Source organism: Metarhizium album (assembly GCF_000804445.1).
Source record: "Metarhizium album ARSEF 1941 chromosome Unknown scaffold_2, whole genome shotgun sequence".
NCBI classification, from domain to species: domain Eukaryota; kingdom Fungi; phylum Ascomycota; class Sordariomycetes; order Hypocreales; family Clavicipitaceae; genus Metarhizium; species Metarhizium album.
The window spans coordinates 1,915,295-1,928,333 of record NW_024467576.1 but is presented as its reverse complement, the minus strand read 5'-3'; the positions used below and the strand labels follow the sequence as shown (position 1 = coordinate 1,928,333).

Genomic DNA, 13,039 nt, shown 5'->3' with positions numbered 1-13,039 from the left:
TGACCAGACATTCCTTTTGATTTTCCCGACTAGGAAAAAAGATCTTGCGCCCTTTGTCTTCGCTTTGAGCGGGTGGGATCCAGCAGCTCCCTGCCGGAGTTGCTCGAGCCCAGCTTGTCGGGAAACAGCTCCCGGGCACTCGCCGCAGCAGCCCCTTTAATGGAAAACCCAGTCCTGTCGTCGGCTCTCTGGCTGGCGAGACCTCGAATGTTGATGGAGCTACCGGATTTGGCCTCAGAGATGTCGACAATTTTGGGCAGGTCCTGGTCTTCTAGCCTCGCAGAGCCAATGGCAGCTTCGAGTTGATCCAGTTGACCACCTGGTCCACTGGTTCTGGACGGGAATAACTCTTTGCTGCTATTATCAGCGACGATGCGGTTTTTCAGAGACCTGGCCTGCGCCTTGTTTCTGTACGAGGAGTCATCCAGCTCATCCATCCGCGCATTCCCGTCGCGGTCGCGCCGAGGAGAAGCCGACCTGTCGCGGCGGGTAGTTTTGTTGATGAATAGCTCCTTTCCACGGTTCTCTGCGACGTACGAAGGCGTCGAATTGACCTCCGAGACTGAGACTTGTTGCGAGCGACTCGGGCGAGGAATGTCGTCATACATGCTAGCTTCAAACGTCTCGACATCATCGTCTGAGTCGCGCCTTCGTCGACCGCCATTTCCGCGATAATCATTATCCCTTTCTCTATATCTTGTCCGGCTTTCTCTGAACCTCCGGCGCCGTTCTTCGGGATCATGCTCTGGGTGTAGGAGATAGTATCTGCTGCGCAATGCGGCTCCAGCCTGTTTCTTGTCGCTGCTGACAGCGACGCGAATGTGCAGTGAACACTCTGGTTTTCCATCAAGCGGCTTCGCTGGCAGCGTCTCTCCCGGCGGCAAAACCGTCACGTCGACTATCTCGATTGCGCTCAAGGCCATGATGGCATCTCGGGCTGTAACCTCGTTGCCAAACACCAAGTTTGCTGAAGAATCGTCAATCCATTCAACCTTGTCAACCGGCCCAAAGTGACTCTTGACATATGCCTTGATATCGTCCGTGTGCAAGGTATCAACGCCTCGAATATGTAGTTTGTTAGGAACTAGGGTTTTGCCTTCGTTCCCATCCTGGTTACCAGCGCCAGTGTCGACAGACTCGTCCTCCACAAGCTCTCCGGGCTCCTGCGCTTCAGCCGTTCCCTGGCGATTTGTCAACATCAGTCGCGGAAACAGAGATGACTGGGAAGCATGGGAAGCGGAGGAAAGGCAAGGGGAAAGGGATTGCATTTAATACCAAGATGTCGTCAGCCTGTGGCAGTTCGTCTACTGGCAGTTCTTGCGTGACGTGCGCAGCGTCGCCCATTTCGATATCGAGATCCATTGTAGAGGAACGACACAGGATATATCCTGCTCAGAGAGACGAATAGATAATAGATGATTTTGATCAATGCAGTAAGATGCTGCAGGGGGTTGCACAGGCACAGATGTTGTAGAGCAGCGCATGCAGCCTGCAGTGAGAGCGACTGAGAGTGACTGCGAGGCAAGTACCTACCTAGTAGGTTACTTGGAGGTATGTAACCGGACTGGTTATTACAAGTCAACTGCACCGAGCGGCGTGCTGATCACAGCCGTTGGTTGACACTTGGTAGCGCCACCATTAGAAATCCCTCTAGCACCTGAGCCCAGTGGCCCAGCGGGTGTCTTAGTACTTAAGTACTTAGTCAGTACCTGGAGTAAGTTCTCAGAACTTACTAGGCACCCAGGCTTTGTATTAATGTTAAGTACCTGGTCTTCCTCATACAAGGTGAATTATTTTGATCGTCTGCGGCTCCATCTCGATCGAGCTCTACCAAAAACCTCGGAGTCCTAGAATCCAACGCTTGGAAATTCTTGTTTTACGTACAAGTGCCAGAAACTAGCCACTATTCATGAATACTCAAGTACGTGCTACCAGGCACGTTGCCATGTACCCCAGCACGTACCTTGGCGACTGTGGCTCACCAGTTGACCCCACCCCACACACCTCGCTTCAATTGGGGCTTCGCAATGCGAGGCAGCTCGACGACGCTGGACCTCGCATCGCAAGAAGACATACTCCGTACCTGCCTCAAAGAAGATGCAACGCGCCTCCACCTTTGCGACGTCCTCTTACGATTCAACCCTCGCATCAACGTCAGCTTCCCTGTCTCCATATCGCCCGACTCAACTCTCGCCCTGGGACATGCCTTCGCTGCCGTCATAATCATGCCTCCTCAAGACCCCGCCACTACTCTCGGCGCCTTGCTGCGTGCGGCCACCATTGACGACCACGATGAAGTTCTCAAAGCTGCCAACGCTGCCCTCAAGGCCAACAGAACCGACGAGCTGGCCCAGCACACGAGAGTCGTCGCCCTGTTGAAGCTGGACAGGTTTTCCGATGCTTTGAGGGCAATCTCTGAAGGCGGAATCAAACTGGAAGCATCTTGTGTGCTCGAGACGGCGTATGCTCTATACAAGTTGGGCAAACTAGACGAGGCCACCAGCCTCCTTGTATCTGTGGGCATTCAGAAACGAAGCCTCAGCCATCTTGCGGCTCAAGTTGCATACCGTTCCGAGAACTTCGATGAGGCGCAGTCCATATATCATCGACTTCTCGCCTCGGATATAGACGAAGAGGCCAATGATCTGCGCATCAACATCCAGGCAGCGCAAGCTCAAGCCGTGTGGAAAGATGTATCCGCGTCGTATGCCACCAACCCAGAAAATGCGCCAGACGCTTTTGAGCTGTGCTACAATGCGGCATGTGCCAATATTGCCAGAGGCTCGCTGCAACTGGCATTAAAGCTTCTCCAGCGAGCGCTTGCCCTCTGCGATGCTTCTGATGAGCTGACAGACGAGGATAAGGACGCGGAGCGCCAGCCTATTCTTGCTCAACAAGCTTTAGTTTTGGCCAAGATGGGAGACGTCGACCGTGCCAGGGATATGTATTCTTCCATAAACATTTTTGCGTGAGTAGTTGTGACCAAATCTGCAAATGTGTGAGATTGCGGGCTCGGACAGATGTGCTAACTCGTCTGGCTCGCAAAATACAGCGAGACCGACTTCGATTTCAACATCGTCACTCAAAATAACCGTTGGGCATTGGAAAAGAAGCCTCGCAATCCCTTCTTGGTCGAACGCGACGCTGCATCTTGGATGTCGGCGAGGAGCAAGGCCAAACTATTCAAGTTTCAATCTGATATCCTTGCCCGAAATGCGTCTGTCGTTGATTTGCGTGCGTTCAAGGTCAACGGCGTTAAAGAAAGAGCGAAAAAAGCGACGACAAAAGCTCAAATGCCATCCTGCAATCCCGATTTAAACGCCATGTCCGTCATTGGAGCTGCCGCCGAAACGCAAGGCCTAGCCAAAAAGGACTCTCTACGCTCCCTTCTTACTCTCTCCAAAAATAGGCCCAACGACACGGGGCTTGTCTTGACCATAGTGCAGCTTCACCTGGAGCGGAAGAATCTTGGCGCCGCCACCCATGCTCTGACCTCATTTTTCTCTCGACTGGAAGAGTCAGGGGATGAACAATCCCAACGTGTTCGTTTCTGCCCCGGGCTGGTGGCGCTCGCCGTGGCATTAAAGAAGACTCAAAAACGGAAGACGTCCGCCAAGGCCGAACTTGTGAAGGCCGCAGAGTTCTGGCGCGAACGTCCAACCACTTCAGTCGTTTCTCTTCTTGAAGAGGCCGGCATTGAACTTGCATCCTCGCCCAACCCCGATGAGATGAAACTGGGAGGCGTTGCCCTCACAAAGCTACACAATGAAAATCAAACATCACCCATTATTTCCGCTGGGTTGGTAGCGGCACTAGCTGCTTCTAGCGCTGGAACAGTGGAACAACACGTTGCGCAACTTCCTTCCGTGGAAAGCCTCGTCAACGGCATCGATATAGACAGCCTCGTCAACTCCGGAGTTGCTTCTACCGTTGAAGCCTCATCAGCGAGCAAGAAGAGGCAGCCTCCTGCTGCAGCAAGCAGTGAGCGCCCGGGCCAGAAAAGAAGGAGGATAAGGCTGCCGAAGAACTTGGTTGAAGGTCAAACGCCTGATCCTGAAAGATGGCTTCCATTGCGTGATAGATCAACCTACCGGCCGAAGGGCAAGAAGGGACGGAAGAAAGCTGCTGATTCTACACAAGGTGGTGTAGTGAAGGACGAGGAAACACTTGGTCTTGTAGGGGGGGGCGGTGTTAAAGTAGAAAAGGCGTCGGCATCGAGTTCATCCAAGAAAATGAAGAAAGGTAAAAAATAAGTCGGGGACACTGGCTGTGAAGCCTGGCAAAGAAGCGTCTCGGGGATCCTGCGATGGGAGACTATAATCTGGTCTCATGTGTTGAAAAGAAGCTGACGGGGCAGCACATGCAACAACTACATAGTCTCAACGAGTAGGAGAAGTCATGCCATAATGATCCAAGTCACCTGCTTGCTTGCTTCGAATCTTGCACCCCATCATGACCTCGCAACGGAATGAATCCCTTTCTCAGGGCAATGGTCCTCTACAAGCTGCTGAGTATTCCACATGTGTTGAGTCAACATTTTCTGGTCTGCCCGCGTGTTCAGTCACTACCTGAAGCCTGGGGATGCTGTCACAGTATCCTCAGTACGTCCTATTTGGATGAATTCATTTGAAGTCAGTGTCCCGGTGCACAAGAAACCGACAGGCGCACGAAATTGCAAGCAGAGATGCCATAAAACGGTTGTATTTGAAGCGCTGTATATTACTGCCTTTATCATACCCTGCGTCTTCCTGGCCGCCGCTTCCTTAATTCCTTTGCAGAGCCCGCGGAATCCCAACGCTAGTATAAACCCTCACATGTAAATTGTAGCTAATAATCTTCTCTTTTAATGGGAATGAGAAACCGGCAATTAGAGCCTCACAACCTGAGTGGGTTGAGTTGATTGGGTCTCATGCTCAAACCGTGTACCTTCGTCGCAACTACTCGACTCGTCGCTCCCACTGACTTCTCCTTCCTGTTTCTGGTCTAGGGTCAAACCCTCGCTCATCTGTGGACATGTCTCCACCTCCAAGCCCTCTCGCTGCGCTTCTGATGTTGACTGAGGTGATTTCTGTTCATCGCGGACGCTGGGGGAGACTTCACTTTCGCCATCGGATGGGATTGCAAGTCGTCCACCGGAAACGCTCCTAGCTGCCTGTGCTGATGAATATCTCCTGTGGAGATCTCTGAAACTGCGAGCGGTGGCGGTGCTTGTACTAGCTACCGAGTCCCTCCTGCTGCTCGTGCCATTCGATCCAGACGGGGTTTCTAATGCAGAGCGGAAATCGTCCTCGGGGTTGTCGTTGCCCGAAATAGGGGTAGCTAGCTCTTCTTGCTGGTCTTGCTGCAATAACTGGTGCTGTTTCCGGGTCATAATCTTGTCTTCTTGAGACATTGTCTGCAGCTCCGTGCCCAAATTGATCACCGAGGCCTTTTTACCGTGAACGACAAAGCTACCAGCTCCACGGGATAAAGTCGTTTCCCGTATCCCGTCATCCACGGAGCCAGCAACCGGTGGTCCTGTGTCTTTGCCCCTCTTGCTGCGGTGATGGGAAAGATGACCTGCACTCTCCCTCAGAGTTCGCTGCAAACTTCTTCGAATCTTGCTTCTCTCTATCCTGTCTCGCTCTGTCGTGACTGAGTACTCGGTGCCTTCCGTAACTGTAGACATGGGTGTTCTTTCTAAAGAAGCCCGTCTTGATTTTGCCTCCCACAACCCGGCTTGTCTCAAGAAGTCCCTTTCATCGGCATCCACATCATCTTGGCCAGTCTCCGGCGTCCTCGACGAACTACCAATCTCGTCATCCTGAGAAGCATTGGCGCGAGGCGCTGGGGTTGAAGGTTGTGCTGCAGCCGTGGCAATACTTGAGATTGATCCACGTCTCAGACTCGTTGTCTCGGGTTTCGAACGCCGGGGCTCCTGAACGACAGATTGTGGGGGCGTTTGGGGGACGCTCGGTATGGCGGGAGGCTCGATGTCGTTGACGGCGGTACTGACAGTACTCGGAGTCTGAGATATTATGTTTTCTGAGGGTGTTTGGGGGCTATTCCCGTCGACGGTTTGGTGTTTGGGTTTCGATTCCAACCGAGTCAACAAGGGATGTGGGGCTGACGAAGCACTCTGTGAATCCGACTGCAAAGCAGAACGTAGTAAGGGGACTTCGTCGTCTGCAAGATCTTGGATGAGAATATCCCGGTGACATTTCTCGCGCCAAATTTCCATACGAGTCCACCTAAGCTGCGCAGACATGCGAGCTGCAGCCAGCAAGAGCTGTTCCCGTGTTCGTGGCTGGATCGGCGCCAGAAGCTGGAGATGCCTGGCATTCCTCAACTGCTCTTCCAACAGCTTCTGACTTCCTTCAACCTTCTTCTCGGCCTCGCATATCTTCTGGTGCATGCCATGACGTCTTGCTGCCTGTATATCTTCGGCCATTTTGCGGTCAATATAACCCCGTGCGATTGAAACCGTTCCAGTGGGGGTTTCTATTAGTTGTGTCGCGTCAGAGCTGTCTAGGCGACGCATACCTCGGCGGGCTTGGCCATCAAAGTTGGCTCCTACCACACCGCGCATCCGAATCCCGGACGTCCTGAATGCAGCAGCGTAGTTGAGCTTGGCCAGCCAGTCGTTGCGTTCTTCCTCACTGTCCGCCAAAAGCACCTCATCTAAGCCACCTTGACGGACATATAAGAAAGCGTTTTTATGTTTCTTGTATGTAGTGTCGACGAGCGCCACAGCGGCATGTGTGGACATCAACGCATCTGGTTTGAACTCTTCAAGCGGGGGCTTGAATATAATTGGTATACCATCATGCCCACTTTTGATATGGCCCTCATACTGATGAATGAGATTCTTCACCCAACTTGTATTTCGGAAGAAGTACAATTGGGCCCCAGTCAAGATAGCACCCCATTCCTGCCACGGCGAACGTGTCTTCCTTTTTTTGGCATCCTTGCGCCACAACAAGCCAACTTTTGTGACTTTGATATCCACTATTCCGGGATGAGCATCGTTGGGGTTTGTGGCAGTCTTTTCCGACATGAACGCGTCAGGCCGTGATCTGGGTGACACAATCTGGAGGACGCCGGTTTTGAAAAAGGTGTTTTGCAGATCCTTCAGGTTGAAGGAAGTTGCAGTCCCTAAATAATTATAATGATCATCCAAGTGCATAGCCTCCTTCAAATTTGGTCGCAGCGCATCTAGATTGCCGTCCAGAATGAGCGTGTAAGGGTCAATAGGCTCCTTCGCGGCGCGCTTTGAAGGGTCGCCGCCATTTGCAGAAAGAAGCAACTTCTTCTTGGACTTGTGGGTTTGCATGCGGTCATTTGTCGGATCCAGATCATCCTCGACGTGAATGAAAGGGGTGTACGAGATATTGTCGTAAAAGCATTCAAGAATTTCATCAAATATACCCTCCCCCCGGGTGTTCTTCAAATAATCTGACTTTTGCATCTTGTGCTTGTTATTCTTATTGAACACATCCGTGTGTAGTATGAGCAGTGAGAATGCTATAAAGTAAGCTTGGTCTGGAGATGAGTAGATGCCAGGATTGCATTCGTGATAGCGGTTAGCAAATGCCTGCAAGCATCGGTCAATTTGCTGAGTCTCCTTGGGTAGCTCGGCCTCCATCAGCAACTTTCTAATAGCCATATCCATCGGATCCCCGAAGAAACTGAAGCTCCGCATGTAACTTCTGAGTACGGCAGCAGAAAATGGGTCAGTCCCCTTTGACAAGGCCGATGCAATAATCCCTCGGCTCACCACACCTTCCAGACGAGCCAGGTATTTCGCAGGAGTTTCATTGCCCTGGCGTTCTGGCAGGACGAGCGAATCTCTGGGCAATTGCAACGAGTTGCTCTTGGACGTTATTGAGCCAGGGGTGCCTGGTGTCAAGGTTCCTTGTCGACTGAGTTCAGAATTTTGTCTGATCCGACCAAGCCCAAACAAGTCACCGAAGCTTTTGCGGCCAGTGGATGTAGATGTACGGGCAGTTGGAGGCAACAGATGATCATCGGTCGAGTCTCTGCCCGCCGAACTCATGGTAGACGACCGACCTCTGAGTAGATTTGTTCGTGTAGGCGATGACTGACCAGAGCGCTGCCCCCCTCCTCTGGCGAACAATGCTGAGGCAGCAACGCTCTGTGCCATTTGGTTTCCGTCTCCACCACCATTGGAGGCTTGAGGGGTGGTGGCACTGTGTGACGATGCTGGGCGAGGAGCGACATCTGTGCCAAGGGACGCTGACGAGAGATTCCCATCTTTGAGTAAATTCTTTTGCTGAAGGTGAGCTAGAGGGAACAAAGGTTCTGGAGGCTTCTTGGCTTTGCGAAGTTTGAAAAATGGCGTGCTAGAGGAAGGTTTCTTCGGGGTTGTGGCTGGACTTGAATAGGAGGCATGATCGCCAGAGCTGGCATCAGACCTCGAAGATTCCGACTGACGATTGTCTAATGCATGCAGTGAGATGCCATTGGATAATGCCGTCGATTGGGTCAATGGACGACGACGTGCTGGCTCACACGACTCCACTGTGGACGCATAATCTCGATCATCAGCAAAGTGGTTTCCCCTGCGCATGGTGGCCACGGAGACATGGTGATTGTTGCTTCTGGGAATGTCATTGGAACGGCGAAACTTTGCAGCCAAACTCATACGTGATGACACCTTTTTCGGGCCGACAATATCGTTCGTAGGCGCAGTTGTGATGATGGCGGGTGCTAAAGTCAGTTGTTAGAATCAATTGGCTTTGCGGGATCCGTAGTGGGCTAAGCGAGCACGTACGCCGTGGAATAGGAGGCGGTACTTCAGCCTGCTTCTTGGCTCTTAAAGACAGCTGTGAATCGGAGGCGTTTCGATATCGCAAGATGGAGAAGCGGTGGAATTTGTTTTGTCGTTGTTCAGACTCGGAAGTAGGTGGCACCGAAGTGTGCTCGGGTGGCTCGGACTGGCGAGTTTCTGGCTTAGACAATGAGTAAGGGTCGCCCGGAACTATGGACTGCGCTTCTGATGAGAGTGCAGCTTTGTCGGCGTCGTCGTCGTCGTCGTCATCGTCGGACGGCCGAGGCACGTTGAACATGGCATGGCGTCGAATATCCGTCTCACTAGCCATATTACCTCGTCGACGAAGAAAAGGCATCGCGACAGTCGATTCGCATGTTACTCTGCGACACTAGGTCGCTGAATATTTGGCTGGCCTTTGAGGGACTTAGCTATTGGCACTGTTGACATTGGGATAACCGCCAGAAAGAGTCTGGTTGGAACCGCATGGGCATCTTCTGTCGCAGCCTACCTTGTGGGGAGGAACCAACTCTCCTCAACCTAGAAATCTAGTTGGAGCCCATTTGCGTCAACTCGCCGCTGTTTCGGGAACGGCTGCTGAACTGAATTCGACCAGTCCACGGGCGTGATCTGGTGAAGCGGAAGGGTGATGAATGGGAGAAAGGTCGTCTGGGGAGAATGCTTGTCGACGCAATGCTCTCAAGATTGATTGATGATGGCTGTGGCTGGCGCAAATCCGGGCGTAGTGGCTTGCGTGCTTACTTTTACGCAGGCACCTGAATGCATGTGTCCTCGGGAGTCGGGACACTTGAAAACTGCTGCCCCAAACAACACATGGACTGAACGGCCCGACGTGAAATGGGTCGAGCGCTCCACCAAAATGTTCAGAGTAACTGCGTGTAGGTCTCTACTAGGTATTTGAGTAGGTAGCGCGTTACTGTCCACGGGAAGTACTACGCGAATGCCTATTTGGAGGCTCTATTCAGTACTTTATATCTACCTAGCTAAGTAGCCAGTAGGTACTTTTAGCTGGTTCCCCACGAATCAGGTTGCCCGAATTTACAACCGCCATTCACTTGTCCATCACGACACCTCCGGCTTTCGCCTGAGCGCCTGCCAATAAATTCTGCCGTTGTGCCACCCACATACGTTACGAAGCGAAGCGAAAGCAGGAACAAGAAGAAAATTATGAGAACAGAACTCGTCCGTCTCGTAGCCTCTGGGCTACTACTGGTCATTCAGCTCCCCGGCCTTGGTTTTGCAGCAGGCCTGCATCCTCACCACCCTTCCAACACCGACAATCACCACGCACGCCCGTTCTCATTCTTGACTAAACTTCGCGACAGCGCAGTCGAACTCCTTTTCGGCCGTCATCCCACCAGAAATGCCGACCAGCATATCGTCCCGTCCAGTGCGCGGGCCTGGTACACCAACGAGCTAGTCTTGCGCTTCAATGTCACCACATCCGAAGAGGAGATCGCCCTTGCTCATGCGGCGGCCCGACTCTTCCTAGATGTTTGGGCATTCACGGACGAGTTCGTCGACATTCGCATGCACCGCGATGAGGTCTCCCCTCTCCTCAGTCTTCTCCCGCCCTCGCTTCGAGTTGCTCAATCCACCATGATATCAGATCTCGCCTCCGCCGTTTATGATTCGATGCCATTCCTTCATCATGAAGCAGTAATTAGGACTGATGAAGCACTGTCAGCGTCGACATCGCCATTTCCGGAAGCGAGTGGCAACCTCTTTTTCCAAGATTACCAACCATTGCCCGTCATTGTTCGTTGGATGCGCCTGCTTGAGGCAATGTTCCCATCACATGTCGAGTACGTCTCCATAGGGGCGTCATTTGAAGAAAGAGAAATATCAGCTTTGCGAGTTGGGCTGCCCCCCAATGTCGACCCTACGAAGCCGCGAAAGACAATCGTTGTCACTGGTGGTCTTCACGCCAGAGAGTGGATCTCGACCAGCACCGTAAATTATGTGGCATGGTCTTTTATCACGTCATTTGGGAAGGAGCGCATGATCACAAAACTTCTTCAAGAATTTGACATGGTGTTTGTCCCTGTCCTCAATCCTGACGGTGTGGAGTACTCCTGGCAGGTGGACCGGCTGTGGCGTAAATCACGACAGCAAACAAATCTTCGGTACTGTCGTGGTCTTGACCTGGACCATGCCTTCGGGTATGAATGGGATGGCAGTCAGATGCAGGCCGACCCATGCTCTGAGGGCTATGGGGGTGAACAACCTTTCCAAGCTGTGGAAGCAATGCAGCTAGCAAGTTGGGCTCGGAACGAAACTCTTAATAACAACGTCAAGTTTGTGGGTCTCATAGACCTGCATTCCTATTCTCAACAGATTCTCTTCCCTTATGCCTTTTCCTGCCAGGCGATGCCTCCGAACCTTGAGAAACTGGAGGAGCTTGCGGCTGGGATTGCAAAAGCTATCCGCCTGGCAGACGGGGAGTCATATTCTGTCATGTCGGCTTGCGAAGGTGCTACAGCGAGACAAGACCAGTCCACATCACGCATTGAATCCGGAGGTGGCTCTGCAATTGATTGGTTTTACCACGAGCTGGGCGCCCATTTCAGCTACCAGATCAAACTCCGAGATACTGGCACCTACGGTTTCCTTCTGCCCAAGGAATATATCGTCCCCAGTGGAGAAGAAGTCTTCAGTGCCATGAAATACTATGGCGACTATCTTCTGGGAAATAATGGAATCGAACGGTTTTCAGAAGAGACGGCGAGTCCTGGCGATCAACCCGAGTCGGCTGCATACGACGATGTGCCACTCAGTCAGGAGCTCAAGCGGCGGCGACTCCGCCGCTGACTACCGGGCCAAGTTTCAACATGCACACTGAGAGGCCCCTGCTGCATCACAAAGTGCGAGATGCGTATAATTCTCTCTGCTGTATTTGTGGACATATTTCACTACTCGAACAATGGGGTCCGCCACCTTATTTCCTCGCCCTGTGGTGCTTGAGGGACAGTCTTGGGGCTCAGTTTCCGAGTACAAGCTTAGCAGATGTGTAAGCAGCCATGAACTTCAGAACAAATTCTAATGACATAGCACCCATTGCGCCACTACAGGTGGGATGAGAAAATCTTCAGAAACCAGCAGAAACCAGCGGGAGACGGAAGTTGTAGCGAGAGGGAAAATTTACACATACATTGTTCGACCCCGGGGGCCGGGCTGACTGATATATCCAAAGAGATACAAGATGCGAAACGTGGTCCAACTAGCACCTAGGGCAGCAGCAGCCAGAGGAAACCACAGGCCACGAATGAGAAGGGCGCCCAGAAGCGACGTGTGATTCTCGGCAAAATTTCCGTGAGCACGTTGGGCTATTATCTCGAGTCAGTCGCCTGGCATCAAGAAAATGACGAAGGTGACCGCCTGAGGCAAGATGTAACGCAATTGAAAGAATAAGCGTTGATGTCCTTTTCCACCTATTTCGCCGAGGCATTCGAGTTGGGGTACTTAACACCGCTGGCCTTGCGAAGCGAGGAGGTTCGCAGCACATGGACTGTGTCGAGGAAGAAAGTACTGGTAGCGGCACCAAGCACCAAGCTTTACAATATACCGCTGCCCGACAGGTATGCTGTTAGCATTACACTGTATATAATGCGCCTCGAAACACAACAAATTCAATCAACGCGTAAGGTGTTTCCGAACTGATTAGAGTCGCAAGCCGGACTGGCTCGACCCGAGGCAGCGGTCCAAGAGAAAGGGAGGCTCAAGACTAAGCTGTATTGATCCTGAATCTCGAGAAAGGAAGGCCATTTTATGTTTTTTTTTAGTGTCGTCTCGAGAATATCACTTCACAATCTGCTGACATCCGTTGACGGGTCTTGCACGTGATTGCTTACAACCAAGCATCCGCCAGCTCGCACAGAGGAGGGCAGGGCAAGGACGGTAGGTTGACACAATTTCCGCTTGTTCCAACATGCATGTACATCCCGTGAAGAAACTTGCGTTCATCCATTTCGTGCATCCATTCACCCTGTACACCTTTGCGTGGGGTCTCGCCAGGGCAACCCTAGCCCTTCAAAAACCCGCCGTTCAGCGGTTTCCATATCTGGTGCCGATTGTAGTAGTAGGTGTCTGTCATGATTCGGGTCCTCATCTGGCGAGATATAACGGCTTTCAAAATCCACCCACGCCCCGTCTGAGCGACGGCGGATCCCGCTGCTGTCAAATTTGAGCCCCTTTTCTTTCTTACAGTATCGTCGGAGATCCCTTTGGAATGTTGTGCCACCGCTCCAT

General features: G+C 52.2%; 4 protein-coding genes across 4 annotated transcripts; 2 read left to right on the top strand and 2 right to left on the bottom strand.

The window, feature by feature from the left end:
• Positions 1-29: 29 nt before the first annotated feature.
• On the bottom strand, positions 30-1,362 carry MAM_01690 (uncharacterized protein; the record flags this gene model as incomplete). The annotated part of the gene is made up of 2 exons (XM_040820489.1): positions 30-1,181; positions 1,276-1,362. The coding sequence occupies 2 exons, from the start codon at positions 1,360-1,362 to the stop codon at positions 30-32; spliced, it is 1,239 nt and encodes a 412-aa protein (XP_040681977.1).
• A 665-nt stretch (positions 1,363-2,027) lies between these two features.
• Positions 2,028-4,253, top strand: MAM_01689 (signal recognition particle protein; the record flags this gene model as incomplete). Its single annotated transcript, XM_040820488.1, has 2 exons — positions 2,028-2,968; positions 3,053-4,253. 2 exons carry the CDS (start codon positions 2,028-2,030, stop codon positions 4,251-4,253), a joined length of 2,142 nt encoding a protein of 713 aa, XP_040681976.1.
• Positions 4,254-4,867: 614 nt separating this feature from the next.
• MAM_01688 (guanyl-nucleotide exchange factor) lies at positions 4,868-9,101 on the bottom strand (the record flags this gene model as incomplete). Its single annotated transcript, XM_040820487.1, has 3 exons — positions 4,868-8,439; positions 8,512-8,709; positions 8,774-9,101. 3 exons carry the CDS (start codon positions 9,099-9,101, stop codon positions 4,868-4,870), a joined length of 4,098 nt encoding a protein of 1,365 aa, XP_040681975.1.
• Positions 9,102-9,958: 857 nt separating this feature from the next.
• MAM_01687 (zinc carboxypeptidase) lies at positions 9,959-11,602 on the top strand (the record flags this gene model as incomplete). Its single annotated transcript, XM_040820486.1, has 1 exon — positions 9,959-11,602. The coding sequence occupies one exon, from the start codon at positions 9,959-9,961 to the stop codon at positions 11,600-11,602; it is 1,644 nt and encodes a 547-aa protein (XP_040681974.1).
• Between the last annotated feature and the right edge of the window lie 1,437 nt (positions 11,603-13,039).